Raw genomic sequence first — 18,614 nt, 5'->3', positions numbered from 1 at the left:
AAAATCGATAGTATTTTCTGCTGAGAACTTTATAATTATCGTAGGAAAGTAGGTACTCAACTTGTTTTTTAGACACACAATTATGTCACTATCCGCACCAGTTAATGCATAGGGCACTGCATTGGTACACAAAACGCTTGTATTAATCATATGTTGCAAAAGGTAGGGTGATCAGTCTTACGCTTCAATTTCCTGTCCAGCCATTAAACAACCATTTGAATCAATATTTCGTGTACGTCAGGACTTCATTATAGTAAGGTTGATAAACCCACTAAACCACGAGGCGGACTTAACTATTTGATTTTCTTTTTCAAGATTTTTTTATGAGAATATTTATTTAGATCATCATTCCCTTTTCGCACCCAATGGTGCATGGGGCACTTCATTGATACACCAACGTAACGTATCCTAATCATTTATGGTTACAATTAAAGTAAGCTGACCAGTCTTACACTTCAGGTCTCATTCCAAGGACCATGAAATATTTTATTTAAAAAACACATTTTTAAATAAATATTTCATCTCAACCATGTCAAGAATCGAACACGAAACCTCTAGCATGGTAGGCAAATGCGCTGACTATTACATCACGAGGTGGAAAATACAATTTTTTTTTAACAGTTGTACTAAATAAATTTCAGCAACTCTATAATTATTCCTTTATAAATAAATATTTTTGAAAAAGGTTGCTTAAAAAATGCATATGTGTGATTATTTATTCATTTTATTCACAATATACTTATATTAAATTTATTGAGACATAAATCCCAACTCCATGTTTTTATTTATTATAACATAAACATCCTAGTTATTTACAAACAAAGCCAAACACAACGACAAAAGCATCCAATAAAGAACCGATATGCGTATGTTGTCAAACAAAACAAAATGGTTCCTATCCTGATTTCCTATCCAACCTCTCCGATATAAACGTCCCATTCCCATATCATATTCTAACTCTCTTGTTCCCACTTAATACAATTTATGGTAATGGTATTTAGTTATAAATTGTATTAAGTTGTAAATAACGTATAAAGGTTTATTTAATATCAAATACTAACGTACCAACTTGTATAATATATTACTAAGCATGTGTAAATATTGAAATAAATAAATATCTGAAACTCAACACTGGCTAGAACTCGACACAGAAAAAAGCCAAAAAAAAAAAGAAAAAGAAGAAAGTATTAAAGAAGAAAGAATAAGTTTTTTATCTCTGACTGAGGGCTCAAAAAACAATGGACCCAACCCCAAAAGCAGAGTTTTGAGATAAATCAATTTTGAAAATGAAATGTAATTTTTACAGCAATAAAACAAAGTGTTGTTTGTTGACAAAAAACTTTTCATAGATATAACATACTGTATTAAAGAACTTTAAAATAGTTTAATAAATCTTCAATCGTCTTCCTAAGGATTTTTTGTCATTAATTAATATATAATGAATGACAAAATATCAACTTACTGATAGATTTTCATACATTTATATTAAAATATTGATTATTTAAATACCTATTTTTATTATTATCAAATGATATCATTGGAATCCACTTAAAAAAAAATACATAAAAATACGATGATGAGTCTGCAATATTGCTATGGAAAGTATGGTGTATTGGCCGTATGTAAGGGAGAAGATCCTGCAAATTCTTTAACATATTCTTCTTAGTGAGACGTTTAGATGGATATAAACAATTTGGTTCCATAAGAGGTAAAGTAACTTTAGATAGTGACTAAATCAATGATCACTTTTTTTATTGAATTGTTGGAGTATTTAGAGTATATTATAAATGGTCATGCGTGAATAAATCTTAACCACTCTATTTTCAGCCATTCAACTTTCGATTTTTATCCGCTGCGTCTTTTTGGTTTGTAATACAATTTTCAAGTTTTTTTTTTATTGATATTTTTTTCATATAAGCATTCTTCTAAACAATTTTATAATTCCCGCCAAACTGCAAAATAAGTTTTTTGCAGGGATTTCTCTCTTTAAACATTTTGGTAACACAATATAATAATATAAATATAAAAAATCTTAAATATTTTAATAAAATTAAAGTTTAAAAAAATTAAATACAAGTAAATCAAGTCTTTTTTGATACCGAAATTTATAAAAAATAATAAACAAACACTTTTTTTGACACTGTTTTAAATTGTTTGGTTTCCCCATTTTTTTTTACACACTAAACTTAGAATTTAAGAAAAAGATTTTTAACAATGATATTTAGTGTATTCACAAAACTTTAATATAATGCATTAGACATGAACCAATATTTTGTGGACCTCATAAGAGATTGCTAAGCTCTTATTTGACACATACAATGTAAACCATAATCCTTACTTTATGGTATTTAGAATATTTACATGGGTATAATTATAGTCTCCATCATCACTGGTAAGGTTATGGATTACTAGACAGTGTGTCCATAGTTGCCGTTTATAGTAACACAATCCGGTAGTTATTACCGGTGCTGACAAAATCTTCACTGAGTGAAAAACTGTAACACACATCTTGTTATCTTCGTTTTTAGCAGCTTATGCTTTGCGGGGTGCATTTCTTTATCAACGAATATAATATATTTTATGTTTAAAATGATATTTTTTTATCTATCATTCCCTCATGACTTCAGTTGTATGTTCAAGTGATCGCATTTTTTATAACTGTCATTAATAATAGCATGAACATGCAAATTGAAATCATTGTTGAAAATATTGAATACTGGTTTAGAAATCGCATAAAGTTGTTCTTTTACGAGATAGTTACGTAGATTTCTAGCTCCAGAAGTCAGAGTATTCCAGGTCATCTTTTAACCTTTCTGCTTACCTATCTTTTTGGTACTTTTTTGGTTACTACTCAGGGCTCTCCTAGCGAACCAGCTTACTTTCCTTATCTGGAACTCTTTGGTTTAAGGCTATGCCCTGACTCTCGTCCCGTACGGTCATAGAGTGAACCGTTTTTTTTTGTATTGACTCGCGTATAAAGGCGTTGTTTTTTTAATCAAATCTTTCAAATTAAACAAATAGAATGTCTTAATATTATTGTGATTCTATATCTTTTAAAAATCCTCAACTGGGCAGTTGACAATAGAGTGTGATATTTCAATAGAGTATGAGCATTCTTCGCATGTGAAATCTTTAGTTTTCACTATTTTTCCGGCCCGTCCAATGTAAGATTTTCAAAACTGTCTAGCTTTTCTATTTTATGATGCTTTCTTCAGTGTCGTTTACTTGTTGTTGGTTCCATTGTCCTCGTTTCTATTGTGCTTAATTCACCTTAAACAAAAAAAAAACATTTATTTGGTTAAAATATATAACTTAATCTCAAAAGTCGTTCAAAATTAATTTTAGAGTGGGTTTCGTGGAAAAAACAATATGTATCTACGTTATCATCGCAATCTATGGTGTATCAAACTGTCAAAGTGACAAATACTTATTCGGTTGTATTTATTGTATTTTTGTCGTTTACTATCATGAATTGATTAGTTATTAAATAAGTACTTTTATAAATACGCTTTCAATGGATTTTAATTAAAAACATGTGAAATTCGGACTTATATTTCTAGTTATTTAAAAAATATCAGTAATGAAACACCGAAATTCATATTTACTAGCTGTGTTTTCATTTATTTTAGGGTGTATGCTTACGCTGAGCTTATCTAATTATGATTCTTGTAATGTTGAAACTGAGAAAATAACGACCAAATATTCCAAATCGAATTCCTTCAATGTCGCTGAATATGTTGCGTTAATAATTTCTAACCCGGCAAATTTTGATAGGAGAAAAACAATTAGGAATACGTGGATAAGATTGAGATCTTTGGTAGATAGTACTGAAAAATCTGAAAAAACTAATGGTGATTTAGTACAGAACTTTAGTTACTATTTTGTGGTTGGTGTTAATTCAGTGTCTGATAAAGTTAGAACACTATTAAGAAATGAACAGCATGAGTTTGGTGACCTTTTGGTACTGCCTCAGCTGAAAGATCAGTACAATAATTTGAGTGAAAAACTGTTACAATCTATTAAATGGGTTAACCAAAACTATCCCAACTTACTATATCTTTTAAAATGCGACGATGACTCTTTTGTCCGCATCGATCTCTTGATACAGGAGTTAAAATTGATCAGACAAAATGCTTACCAGTCTTCAAAGAGCTCAGTCATGTATTCTGCATCAGTTGGAAAGTTTAAAAAGGTATTATGAGACTCTTATTCCAATGGAAATTTAGATTTATGAGTATTTATGTACAAAAATATTGTTTTCTTATATTTAGTGAGACTGTTATATTTAAAAATAGTATTGTGCCAATGAACTAAACAAGAAAAGAAGCAGTATTTTTAGCATTCTTAAAAACAAAAAATGAATAATCTTTAAAAAAACAGTCAATTTTTTTTATTGATTCAAATGTATTACTGAAAGATCTCTTGAACCTTTTCATTCTGCTAGTGCTGGATTCATTTAAGAAATTTAATTTTAGTTTTTAAAAAATGCTGTATTTAAGATTAAAATAAGTCATGTGGTATTATAATGTACACATTACCATGTGTTTTGCTGGTTCGTCACCAGTCGTCTACCGCAGTCAGACTTCCGGCGCAAACAGAGGCCGCCCTCCAGGGCAAAGCCAAAGGCAGCGGAAGATCGGAGCAGACTGCGCCAACTCCAAGTCAACCGCAGTAGCCCTGATAAGAGCTTTCGGTATTAGGCAGAATGATAAGTGTTACACAGTGTGTAAAGTGATCACTTAAACCAGCCAATGGCAGATCATAAGGCTCGTAAATGCGTAGATTTCCACATTCTCCGATAATTGCTTTATCTCAGTTTTTTATTTATCAAAGTCATTTCCTTCAAGTCTGTTGAGATGTCAAAATCTTAAAGTATTAAAGGGTTAATTGTAAAATAATTTATTTTCAGGAACAAAATTTGGTGATGACTGGATTATACTGGGGATATTTTATTGGAAAAGCTCAAGTGAAACTGAAGGGTCGTTGGGCTGAGAATGAATTCTTCCTCTGTGATCGATATCTGCCTTATGCACTCGGAGGTGGATATGTCCTGTCTAATGATGTTGTAGAATTTATAGCCAAAAATTCACATTTCTTACAGTAAGCATTTCAAGATCCTTCTTTAATAATGACATGATAACGAATACAGAATGCACTATATCATAATGCGGTTTGCTTGAAAATATCTACTAAGAGCAATTACGTTCACATTATGCTCACAAAGATAGAAGATGAACAGCATGAAAATAGAGTACATCGTATTATTTATCTTCCTGTTTTATTTATTAGGTTTACAACTTTGCTTCTGCTGTTTTTTATGATCAAAAATATTGTCCATTGCTGGCCACTACTTTCTCCTATCTTTCTGACTGCGTACGAATCCCGTGCGAAAAAAAAAAGGTCGTCTTTTGAAGCGATCCATGAATCGATCCAATTTTTTTCTTCTTCATAAGACAAAAGTGCTGGTCAGCCTGGCTGTGTGCCATTGATCGAAACAAGTAATAGTCAGAGGGAGTAACGTCTGGAGAATACGGCGGGTGGGGTAGGACTTCCCATTTCAACGTTTCCAAGTATGTCTTGACCACTTTTGCAACATGGGGTTGATCATTGTCATGCTGCAAAATCACTTTATCATCTCTCTCATTGTATTGCGGCTGTTTGTCTTTATATTTACTCGCTTCTGAATTATTTTCATGGTTTTGAGGCATTTTGATTGCTTGGTGAGTCACTCCCAATGATCGTGCCAATTCTTCTCGACTTTGACACTCGTCTTCATCAAGTAATGCCTCCAATTCTGCATCTTCGAAAATTTTATCTCTTCCACCACTATGGCGGTCTTCGTCATGAAAATCACTGTTCTTGAAGCGTTGAAACCACTCACGACACGTTCTTTTACTAATTGAGGCCTCACCATAAGTATTGGAAAGCATTCGATGAGCCTCAGCCGTAGATTTATTCATATTGAAACAAAAAATTAAAACCACCCGCAAATTTGGCAAACATTTTCAATTGACAATAAATTTATGATGCAGACACAAATAGACTAATGTTGCTATGAGGTTATGTTAACAGACACCCAAGTTTAATGCATGACGTGTATGATCTATTTATTTTGACCACTGCTTACTGCTAAAGCCATCTACAGGAAAATGGCGGAAGCGAAGTTGTACGCCTAATATTTGCAGATTTTATGAGTTTTCAAAGTATGTTAACCAGATACTTACATAATATTTTAATTGATGTTCATTGTGGATCTATTGTACGAATCAAAAAACTGATTAGATTTTGACTCAAAAATATTTGGTAATACACATATCGGTAAAAATCTTCTAAACAATTCCAAATTTTAGGACATATCGATTTTACGCATGCATACAAATATTATATAAAATTGTTAAAAAGGCCATTAGAACTACTTTTGAGAAGAGAGTTTGGAAGCCTAGGAGTTTACAGGATTTATGACCTTTTATTGGCTGTTTTGTGATCTCTTTTACACAGTCTGTAACATTCAGTATTTTGTCAATCTTTAAACATCCACATTTAGTCATTTATTGATTTTTATAATTTAAAAGAGCTTAATTATAATATAATTAAAATATTACATTATAATTTTTTATGTGGGCTTGTTTTTTTTTATTATTTCAGATTATTCAATTCTGAAGATGTATCCATGGGAGTTTGGACAGCAGCTTTATCTCGTTTGAATCGCCTTCACGACTCTAGATTTGATACGGAGTGGTCAACAAGAGGGTGCAACGACTCGCACATCATTAGGCACAAACAATCACCCCAACAGATGGAAGAAATGTACTCTACTTTGGTTAAGTCTGGATATTCCAAGTTGTGTAATGTTCAGAGTATTGTACGACCGTCCTATGAGTATAACTGGGCGGTCCCTCCGAGCCAGTGTTGCAAAATCAATAACGAGTAAATTTTATTTTTTATAAATTTGACCATCAACTTTTTTACTATTATTTTATTGTAAAAAAACTATTGAATAAAAAAAAACTGCAATATGTATTCCTCGGCATGGGATTTCTCAATGGAGAAATAAATGAAATACATGAAAAAATAAAAAAATCAATTTTGTATTTGTTTATTTTTTTTAACTGAAACTCAGAATTGAACTAATTATCTAAGATACATAAAACTATTTTTAGAGCCCGATGAAAAAAAATTGGAATCAATTCATCCAATTATTTATTTATTTTTCTAAAATATTTACACAATAATTGTAACATACGCATTACCACATTTTTCGCTGGTTCGTCACCCGCGTCTGCCGCAGTCAGGCTTTCCGGCGTAAGTGAGAAGCCGCCCTCCCAAACAGAGTCAAAGACAAAGTTGGAAGGTAGGGGCACAACTGCGCTGACCACAAGTCAACCTCAATAGCCCCGAAAAGAACTTTCCACCCGGTCCAAGTGGTGTAGAGAGGCAAAGGTGGTCAGCTAGCAGAGCGGGGACCGCACAGGTTGGAGAACTTAGTAAAACACTGTTTTTTATATATTTTATTTGGGAATTGCTTTATTATTTACCTTGCTTATAATATACAAGGTTTATATTAAAAAAGTGGATTTTTCTGTAATTAAATTTCTTTAAATTTATCTAAACTGTTGGGATCAGGAAGGATATACTAATGTGGGCCAATCAGGAACTTCTCAGCATTTGCTTATGCGGAGAGGAAACCACTTAAAACTCTTCAGGAGAAGCCGGCCTGTTGGGCTTTGGTTTATTTTACCAATTGCCTGCAGTATATTGACCATTTTAGAGAGTATCAAATTTAATGTTCCTGATGGCTATCTCTGACAGCGTCAGCACAAACTGTTTTACCTCCCGGTTTCCAGAACCAACCTGCCTCTGGTCATGCCGATTGGAAGAGCAGTCAAGCAGCTGAACATTATCACTTTGGAGATCGACATCTTTCACATTAGTGAAACTATGTTTAAGAGGCAAATACTCTTGCTATTAGAGAGTATTATACCTTAATAATGTCGAACCATTGCTCAAGGGTTCTTGGTTTGATATAAAGTTCCAATTTAACGTCTTAAATCCTTTGTTATTTGTTATGTTACTTTGTAAATAAATAATTTGAATTTGAATTTGAAAATGTATGATACTACCTCTCGTGTGAGTTCTTTATTACCTATCACCGATTGAATGTTGTATAGATCTTCACCCAGGCATCTGCATCGCGCCTCCAGCTGTTGTCTTTGGAAGCTGAAAAAGGGGCAATGCATCAACAGGTGAGGGACATCTTGAGGAGTTTCATCGTCTCATGGGCAGCTGTCGATCTCGGAGAGCTTGAAGCAATACAGGTAGCTCATGAACCCACCATGACCCGTAAGAATCTGGGTTAGCTCGTAGCCAGCTTTCTGCATTCTCCTGAAATCATGGGCATAGAAAATGGTAGAGAAAAACATTTTAGTTATACGTCCGGTACTTTCACTCAAATATCGATCGATCCAGAGTTGAAGGGTCCTGCTTCTATTTATTTTTTTGGCAAAGCTGAGAGGGAAATCGGCAAAATCGGGGGCTGTCTTCTTGGGCGTAGCCTTCCAAGCCTTTTTGTCACCCTTTTTGTTGCCAAGGATTCTGCAGTGTCTCCTCATCCAGCCGATGTACACATCCTGGTGTCTGCATCGTAGCTTCTGGATATCTGATCTGATGCCCATTACAACTGAATTTCGGTCAGTTATTGCATGGACGCCAGATTTTCAATCTGTAAGGTTTGTTATTTTCTTTAATCTTTTTGGTGGCTTCTTCAATACATATACCATGGCTTCTCTGACCGTAAACAGTTCTGCCTGAGAAACAGAGCAGAAATCGCTGAGTTTCAACTTTCTCGATGGCAGTTCTCTGACGCCATTGTAGGGTACAAAAGCTGCACCTACTTTGCCGTCTAAGAGATTTCCATCTGTGAAGATCCTCAACTCTTCCCACGCCGTCCCAGGCAGAACCTGATCATCGTAGCCATGATCTATTGGATAGTGCTCCACTGGATGAGGAAGTGAGAAATAGTCTCCCACTCCCTGATAAAAACTGTCCTGCGGCAAGTCTTGCAAGTTAAGGCTTTTCTTCACCTCATATGCCTCTGCAAGCTCCCTGATCCTCAGATCGAGTGGCATGAATCCACTTAAAACCTGTGCTGATACCAATGAGATTGTTCTGTATCCCTTGCATGACCTGATGGCTATTTGTCGTTGGATGGAGTTCAGTTTCTTCCAGTTGACTTTCTAGCTGACCGCGTCCACCCACACGCTTGAGGCCTACGTGATCAGAAACTCTACAGCACTTACATATATTTGCTGCATAACCTCAGGCGACACACCCCATGTAGGCTTGGCGGCTCTCACGAGTTTGTAATGCCTGCAGCTTTTTTACAAACGCTGTCAACGTGTTTGGACCAATTAAGGTTGCGATCTGTGATAAAACCCAACACCTTAAAGTGGTTCACGTAATTCAACTGGACTCCGTTCATGTAAATGGCTGACTGGCGGTCCTTTCTTCTGGTTATAAACATCGCGTTGGTTTTGTCTTTGGTATTTTATTTAACTTTTTGTGCATAATGTTCATTGTACATTAACGGGCTTATTGCCAAATGGAAATTTCTTTCAACCAACCAATAAAATAACAGTTTTTATGTTAGAGATTTGTTTTTCTGATGCACTAGAGTATTTTTCTCTCATCTAATTTCCTTTTTGTATAATTTTGACCCGCTTAAGAACCTAACCCAATACTAAATACCCATCTGAAATTCAACAAAAACCACAATGTTTGCTGACAAACTGGTGTTTTTAAATAAATTATCTTGGTCAACCATTAATTGACTGCATCTCCTAATGTGCGTAGAGCTCCAGGTTGTTCACCTACGCAATCAAGAAATGTGCGTAATGTGGCAATGTTTCTGCTATTTACCTTTGGTGTCCACATTAAGGTATCCAGATGAGCTGATGTAACAACTTGTTTGTTGTCATATCTTCGACAAAGAATATTCCAAGCTAGATTATAATTTGCCGATATCAATGGCAAAGATGCGATATATTAATAATACCATAGATCTCATTATTTTTTGTGCGATAAAGTATAAGATAAAAACTGCTAAAAGACAAATAAAGTTGGTAAATGAGTGTACTGTCTTCCAAAGTGAACTAGTAGCTATAAGAGAAGCTTTGAAGTGGACACTAAAAAATGCCAAAAATTCTACAATTATGCTACATAGTGACAGCATGTCAAGTTTACAAGGATTGAATGATCCAAAGTCCACAGATCCAATTATTTACGAAATTAAAGAGCTTGCTGAAAAAAATACTGAACATGTTAAAAACGAAATTGCAATGACATGGATTAAAGCACACGATGGCAACATGGAAAATGAGCGAGCGGATGAATTAGCGAAAAAAGCTTCCAAAATGAGAACTCTCCCTACCTATGACCACATTCCAATATCATATATTAAAAAAATAGTGCAAGAAACATCATACGATACTTGGAACAAAAGATATTTATCAAGTGATACAGGCAAAATAACGAAATTGTTTTTCAAAAATATAAAAGATGCCGAGATATTGGATACTTTTGGGCGGACTTACGAGCTGACTCAAATGCTTTCAGGTCATGGTGCTTTTCGAAAGTATCTTCATAGATTTAAAAAAAGAGATAACGATTGCTGCCCTTGCGATGGACTCAGCTCTCAGGACGTCCTCCATATATTACTAGATTGTCCTATGTTTGACGCCGAGAGGTTAAACTGCAAACAAATGTGCGCACAATACAGCCAAATTTTTGAAAACCCAGAGGAAGTTATAAAAAATGAAGCTACTTCCGAAAAATACATTGACTTTCTAAAGGCCATAGTTACAAAAATGAAAAAAATTAATGAGGGAATTGACTCAGACCCGTGAAAAATAACTATTGTGCAAAATATACACACCAGGAAAAAAGCTTTGTATGCATAAGCAAAGCAATGAATAACGGGAACAAGAGGAAAAAAAAAAAAAGTACAAGATACAGTTATAATATTAAAAATACATTTATAGTTTTATTCCACTATTCTATTATTTCTTCTATTATTCTATTATCTTATCATATCCTATCTTCTGTATCCTATGTAATTCTAATATAAGATACAGTATTGTTATCGACAAAGAAAAACAAGAAAAAATAATTATTTATCCACTAAAATATAATTTTAGATACCTAAAGTGAAATCAAAGGAAAAAACAGTAAAAAATTAATACCTCGAAAACAGTAAACATTTTAGTGAACATGATTAACCTTTATATTACAATTTGTGTCTGGCCACCTGTATTTTCCCTTAAAAAGTCATTTATCTATCTCTGCTGACCGGTTTTTGGGTTTTTTTATTTTATATTTGTGCTTTCAAATAGGAATATGGTGTTATAAATATTTATACAATTACTATACTTATAAATAATAACAAATTCATAAATTATAAAAACCTTTAAAATACTATGGATAAAATTATGCATTTATTATGAAGGTCAATTATGGATGAAAATAAAAATAAGTATCAGAATAGTCACGAAGAAACCCAGTAATTGGTGAAAATTATAAATAAAAGTGGAAAAAGCTAAATAAAGTATTTTTATCATCATAATTAAAATGCAGTTTCCCAAGAAATGTCAGTAAAAAAAACTTAATCTATGAACTGACAGCAAACTGTTGTAGTACAGCTTACATCACTGATTACGATATTAAAAAAAATAAAAAATAATAATCCATTAAATAAGAATTTACATGAAAATTTATTAATTGGTGTTCTTAAAAGTTGATTGTTAAATATAAATAAGAAGGCATTTTTAATGGTGTTATATTTATTTTGATTTACAAAGGCCATTCACAGAAATTATAAACACATTGTATGCATTTTAAAACTCAAAATCACATAGAAATATTTAAAATGTTAAACCTGTTTAAAATACAATTTCAATAGCACATTAAAAATATTTTTTCTGTGTTTTTATAAAGTTAATTTTAATTTAACATTTGTTTATTGTATTGTAATGTAATGTTAGTTTCGTACTATCCAAAAAAAGTCCTGAGAATACACTTATATATATACACTTAGTTCTAGGGCCAGACCGCGAAACTTCAGGGAAACATTCCTCATGGTAAACTTTTAAAAAATCCTAATAAATTTTTGAAAAAATTTTTTTTATGATTTTTTTGTAACTTTAAAATGGAGTAAATCTTTCATTTCTCGGGCTTTCACAAACCCCTATCCCTCTCCTACAAAGCGCAGCGTCAGCCTGTTTGCCTACCCTGCAAGTGGTCTCGAGTTTGATTCCCGACATGGTTGACATGAAAAAAATATTTAAAAAGGTGTTTTTACACTAAAATATTTCACAGTCCCTGGACTGGAACCTGAACCGTAAGACTGATCATCTTACCTTCATGTAACAAAAATGATCAAGATATGCTGCGATTGGTGTACCAATGCAGTGCCCTATGCACCATTAGGTGTGGAAAGGGAATGATGCTAAAGAATGTTCCTCTGAAAGTTCGCAGTCTGGCCCTGAAACACCATCTATATACGTATATTTTATGAATAAAATGTTAAATGTATGTAAAAAAATATATGAATAAAGCCGCTAATAGAAAATAGAGGTATCATTTTAAAAACACACATAATTGGAGAATTGAATGGACGCGAGGACATACAAATTACGTTTATCTGTTCAATCAGTCCGTTCAAGTAGTTTTTAAGGCAATTGTTTTGCCACATTTCAATTATTTTTCTAGTATTGTCCTAAGCAGAGAAAATCAGTACAATGTCATGCAAAAGACTCAGAATAGAGGCACGAGGACGATATTGAAACGTGGCAGATATACAAAGATTCAACATAGATATGTCAACAGTGCTGAACATAGTTTCAGTCAAGCAAAGGGTAATTTTAAATCATTAGTATTGATATCAAAAAGTAAATTGTTGTTAAAAAACATGTTCAGTAATGTTCATGGTAACATTGAAATTCAATGCTATCCTATGAGAGGAGGTGAATGTTTCAGACTCCCAAAAACAAGAATCAAGGCAACTCAGAATAATCTGTGATGTTTAATGATTTGCCGAAAGAGATTAGGGATGCTGGGATGGTGATGGTTCTCGTTAAAACAAACATTTGAATAAATAACAATGTTTTTTTTAAGATGATTTTTGTATATAATATTTAATGGTTAAGGTATAACTAGTTGTTGAAATTTATTTTGTATAACTATCTAAATAAAATACACGACAAAAATTATAGTGTTTCTTCTTCTGTAGATCGGCTGAACTGAATGTGCAGAACGGCCACACACCTTCAAATTTTGCTCAATTCAAGCTGAACTGAAGGTGTGTATAACCTGCTTAATACATAGGAAGCACACGCAATTACTTAGCTCCTTATATATAAACATAGAGAAAAATATATATTTTATTATCTATTTAAATGGGATAATTTTTCAGATTGACAAAATAAAAATAAATTAATAAGCAGTTAGACTACGTTCAGTTGTGATTGCGGAAAAATTTGCTCTGTTCAGACATGTGGAAAACCTAGCAGCAACTACATCGTGTTTCAGTTAGCCGCGCTAAGCGTGATGAAGTTACAGTTGAAAAATTAAAAAAAATATATATATGGAATAATCCGCACAATATATATCCCATACCGCTGGTCTCTTCTTCACTTCATCGATAAACAGTTGAGTGTCGAAGCGATCCATGATGATGATACACGTCCAAATCTCACGGTTTCCATGAACCAACTGAAAGCTCTCTAGACACGCCATAGTCATTAGAATAGCGCAGACGCCGTGCGATTCTAGTTCCCGGTGATCGAGTGGCGACAGTTGCGCGGTTTGACGATTCGCGCGAACAAGTTTTAATGATAACATAAATGCTAATGTAAATAAGAAACATAGCGAGCGGTTTCAAATCCCACGATCTACATCGTGTCTGACTACCTCTTGAATTATACGAGTATGTTGTTTTTTGCAGAAAAAATTAACATTTACCTAAAGATTTCAATTTTGAAGATCTCAACTGATCGAAAATAGCTGTGAGAAAATGGGAATCAAGTTTTGGTCTACCCAGCTCTGGCTGTGTCTTTAAACCTTGGACCTCTGATACATGAGTGTGCGATACTACCAAAGGACAAAACTCGATTTAAATAAAATTTTAGTTTTCTGAATGGTTAGAATATTTCGTAAGATGCCTTTTGAAGCACAAGATAATTCAACATTTTACAGTCAATGTAAGCAACACCAAGTCAAAGGGTACATCAATCTCAACCAGCAGAAAATAATATAATCTGCGGATTTCTTGCTCTAATGTCAACCAATTTATTATTTGGGTAGATAGGTAAATTGCGTGACAGACAAACTAACTCTATAAATGGGAGTGAACAGCACCAATCGATGGCTGAGCCCAACTACAAAATACAACAAAAAGTAAGTTCTGGTGTCTGGTGTCAGCCATCCCTTTAGGGCTAGCTTCGATTGATACAGAATAGTTTTAAAAATATGTTTTAAAAAAACGCTTTTTTAAAGCTTTGTTCATTACATTAGTAAATTGAAGAAAAACGATTTGAACTCTTTATAAACTCGTCGTCTCATTATATACATAAGGGGTATATTTCATAAGTAACATCTAATTTATGTAAAGTAACTGTAACACCACTTTTTCAACTAACAACCATTAATAATTAGTGTATATTTCATTTTTCCCATAGGCTTAAAAATATTGAAGAGCTCACATATTAAATATCACATACATCTACGGAAAAACAAATATTTTTCAGTTTAATAGATCTTTTAAATGAGATTGTAAAACATGTATATCCTAATGTTATAGTTATAAATAGGAATATTTACCAAGATTTCTCGATTATAACCATCAAAACCACCACCTAATATTGTTTTATTTTTATATTTTTTTCATAACTAATCAAAAAATATTTCATATTTAAAAAGTGAAAAATTTTTAACATCAATTTTATGTCACTTAATATCAGAACTAAATAGGGTGCCAATAATGATCACAAGCTATCTACGATTATATTGGCACAAACAATGCTTTTAGGGTTTCACAATGCACAAAGGATATTTAACATTATTAATATTTGATTAACATATTACAACAGAGATGAAGAACATTTAAGAGAAGGTAATATAGAAGTCTAGAATGTTACACAGTGTGTAAAGTGGCCACTTAAACCAGCCATTGACAGGTCATAAGCCCTGTAGATGCCTAGACTTCTATATTACCTTATCTTAAATGTTCTTCATCTCTGTTGTAATATGTTAATAAAAACAGCTCCCCAGGGAGTTGAATCCAGTCCTTGTCTACAAAAATTTGGACAAACTCAAAATATTGTTGATTAATATTTGAATTTTCAAAAATGGTAGTGTTCTCAAGTTATAATAAAAAACCCAAGTAATGGAAAACAAGATTCCACCTGATTCAATGTCAAAAATATTTTAAACTCTAATTATGAAATATTACGTAAAATACAGTTATGTTACAATTATGTAAATAAATGATTATTTGCAATAATAAATAAATGCTTGCATATAAAACATTAATTAAATAATAGAAATTTATATAAAATTATATTTGATTTAAATTATTTATTGACAATTCTTGATGGAATTCCATTGTAATGATGTAATAACTTATATTTACATTTAAGTTACTAATTTAAAATACTTGGTACACTTCCACTTATTTGTTTGGCCAATTCGCGCTTTCACCCTCTAATGGGCATCTTCAGACAGGTAAATATTATACAGTGTAAGGATAATTTTTATAACTAAATATATTGCGTATTGTATCTTTTTCAACTTATTTTTAAATGTACCTTATGATAATATTTAGTTTTATATAAATTATCCTTGCGTTGTATAATATTCACCAGTCTGAAGGTGCCCATTAGAGGGTGAAAGCGCTAATTGGCCAAACAAATAAGTGGAAAAGTACCAAGTATTTTTGATTTACATATAAGTTATTACATCATCATAAAATTATATGTTGCAACTTCTTTCACTCAGTGTTGCTATGAGTGACGCAAATATGTTACGCTATTTGACAAAATTTAACAGGTTCAAAACAAAAATGAATATATTCATTATTCCTCAAACAATCGTTTTGGCGCATGTGCAATTGATTTCTTCAGTTCTGAATTAATTTCATACAAAACATGCAAATATTGCATCAATTGTTTCTCAGTGCATTTTTACCCCCTATAGTTGTCGTTAGACATTCAAACACAACGCTTGTCTTTTTACTTTTTAAGCTTTTCGAGACTTTCAATCATTTTGTTGATGGAGACGGTAGAAGAGGTCGGTAAAGAGGGTCTGCCGCTAAATAACTGATTCCAAAAAACGTCAATAGGGAAATATCACTTTTTAAAAATAATTTTAAATTAATAAGGGTATATGAAATACTGTTTAGCAAAAAAATAATTTAGGACTTATTATTGGCATAAAAAATACTTTTTAATTTTTAATTCCCGCTAAAACAGTCATTGCATTGGCCACATCCCTAATACGTCATGATTCATGTAAATTTTGATCTTTGTGACTGTTTACATTAAATAGAACATCGTCACGAATCTTAATGTCACAATTACCAAGACTAAACACATTGCATTTTTGTAGGGACATATTTCTTTATAATTTTTTTTTTAAAGTTATGTATGAAAACATTTCTCCACAATATCCATATTGATTTTGAAAACGCAATTCATTTTTATAAATCCATTTCATATATTTTTATCTGTATTCGTAGTATGTGATATTCCCCTATTGCAACACTGACAATACATACTGTTTACTTAAAGCAAGAATAAGCAAATTATTAAAAATTATGTACAGTATAAAGTTTATATTTATTTCTTTGCTTTCAGTGTTTTCCTACATTCATAATTATTTCAATAGATCCTTTCCAAAACGATAGATAGAGGCTTCACTATAATAATACACACATTTATTTAAAAGTCAATGTTTGATGTGGTAAATATGTAATGCACAGCTTTTTTTTAAATGCCTAAGTACATAATATATTATATAAATTCTGCTATAGTAAAATCGAAAAATTAAGGGTTTCCAACATTTTGTTTTCAAGAATATCTGTTGATATTTCATTATAATTTTCCAATAAAGGCTATTATTGACCTTAGTAGACCTTCACGCTTCATAAATCTTATGTGTATGTAAATATCAGTTAATATTATTTAACATATCAAAAAGTACTAAAACGCAATTTAAATATCAAAAAACATTTATATAAATCATTGATACTGACAATTTGGGAGGTAGAAATTATTTCAAGTATTTTTCTTTGGCATATTCTCTAATTATTTTTTTTGTGATAATATAAGCTACATAATGTTTTTTGTATCATATAAGTTAATAACTTCAATAATCTATATTACGCACTAAAACCCAATATGTGTGAATAAAGTAAAATTATCACATGGTGATAATTAAGTTACATACATATATAAATATTAAGTAAAAAAAAAACATATCAAATACTTTAATTTATGCTTTATGTTTAAAAATACTGTGACAAATTATGGATTAGGTTTTATTATTCACAAAAGTTTTACTTTATTAACAATCAATTCAACTAAAATGTATGAATTGATGTAATTATTTATATTGCATAAAGCTAGTTAAAGTAATTAGATTGCAGCGGTAAGCACTTTGCTTATGTATATTTATGATGTTTACGCAGTAATTCAGATAAAAGACGAGTAACATTTAAAACCAATGATGGGTTTCATCGCTTTCGTGATATCTTCAAAACTGACTTGTTTATTATGAAAACTAATCTTACGATTTTGTATTAGTTAAGATAAAAAAAAACACTAAACACCTAATCCATTTGTAATGATTTTGTTACCTTTGCAAATCAAAATTATGCAGGATACAGTGAAAAATCTGTGATATTAATTAATCATGCCTTATTATCTTTGCAAGATATATTATTTGTCATATGAATAATCTATGTACGTTAAATTCCCAATAAAGTAATATGTGGAACACATTAAATAGTGTAGGTATCTTCTTAATTATTATGATCTGATCTGAAGACTTCTGTACCTCGTTTCAAAGACAGAAAAGTTTAATCTTTTTAAACAATCAATATTAAGTTCATTTTAGTCAATTCAATATTTAGAATTTAGTAACATAGTATGCATATTGTTTACAAAATACAACTTAATACAAATAAATACAGTTAAAAATAACATCATAACTTCTGTCAAACTTGATTTGCAAACAAATGTCTTTTTTGTGCTAAGCACGTGCTTCATTTGCAATATATATTTTATACAATATTTTTTTTTTTTTATAGATCTACAGATAAATGCTCTAACTCAAATAGGTATTTAAAATATATCGAGCCATGATCGCCAAAACATTGTAACTGACGGGAGCAATATTTTAAGGGAGAATGTTTTTTCTTCTGATTTAATAAGGAATATACTTTGAGAGTTAAGTTTTGTTTAGAATATTTATTTTATTGATATCAATAAAATAAATAGCCAAAACAGAGTTTAATTCTCAAAGTGTATTCTTTGTTAGTTGAGAGGAGAAGTGTTCTCCTGTAA

At 31.9% G+C, this 18,614-nt stretch overlaps 1 protein-coding gene and 1 long non-coding RNA gene across 2 annotated transcripts; both read left to right on the top strand.

Moving 5' to 3' along the window:
* Positions 1 to 3,152: 3,152 nt before the first annotated feature.
* beta3GalTII (beta-1,3-galactosyltransferase 6) lies at positions 3,153 to 7,091 on the top strand. The gene is made up of 3 exons (XM_088226494.1): positions 3,153 to 4,192; positions 4,910 to 5,100; positions 6,646 to 7,091. Exons 1-3 carry the CDS (start codon positions 3,581 to 3,583, stop codon positions 6,929 to 6,931), a joined length of 1,089 nt encoding a protein of 362 aa, XP_088082620.1. The 5' UTR covers positions 3,153 to 3,580; the 3' UTR covers positions 6,932 to 7,091.
* Positions 7,092 to 8,296: 1,205 nt separating this feature from the next.
* Positions 8,297 to 14,115, top strand: LOC148281588 (uncharacterized). Its single transcript, XR_015822327.1, has 3 exons — positions 8,297 to 8,315; positions 13,283 to 13,351; positions 13,997 to 14,115. It is a non-coding gene; the product is annotated as an uncharacterized LOC148281588 (long non-coding RNA).
* Positions 14,116 to 18,614: the final 4,499 nt, after the last annotated feature.

Source organism: Micrasema longulum, unplaced genomic scaffold, assembly GCF_059751315.1.
Source record: "Micrasema longulum isolate JH-2025_06_02 unplaced genomic scaffold, ASM5975131v1 h1tg000435l, whole genome shotgun sequence".
NCBI classification, from domain to species: domain Eukaryota; kingdom Metazoa; phylum Arthropoda; class Insecta; order Trichoptera; family Brachycentridae; genus Micrasema; species Micrasema longulum.
Note: the sequence above shows the minus strand (reverse complement) of the source record. Positions and strands in the feature narration are given on the sequence as shown.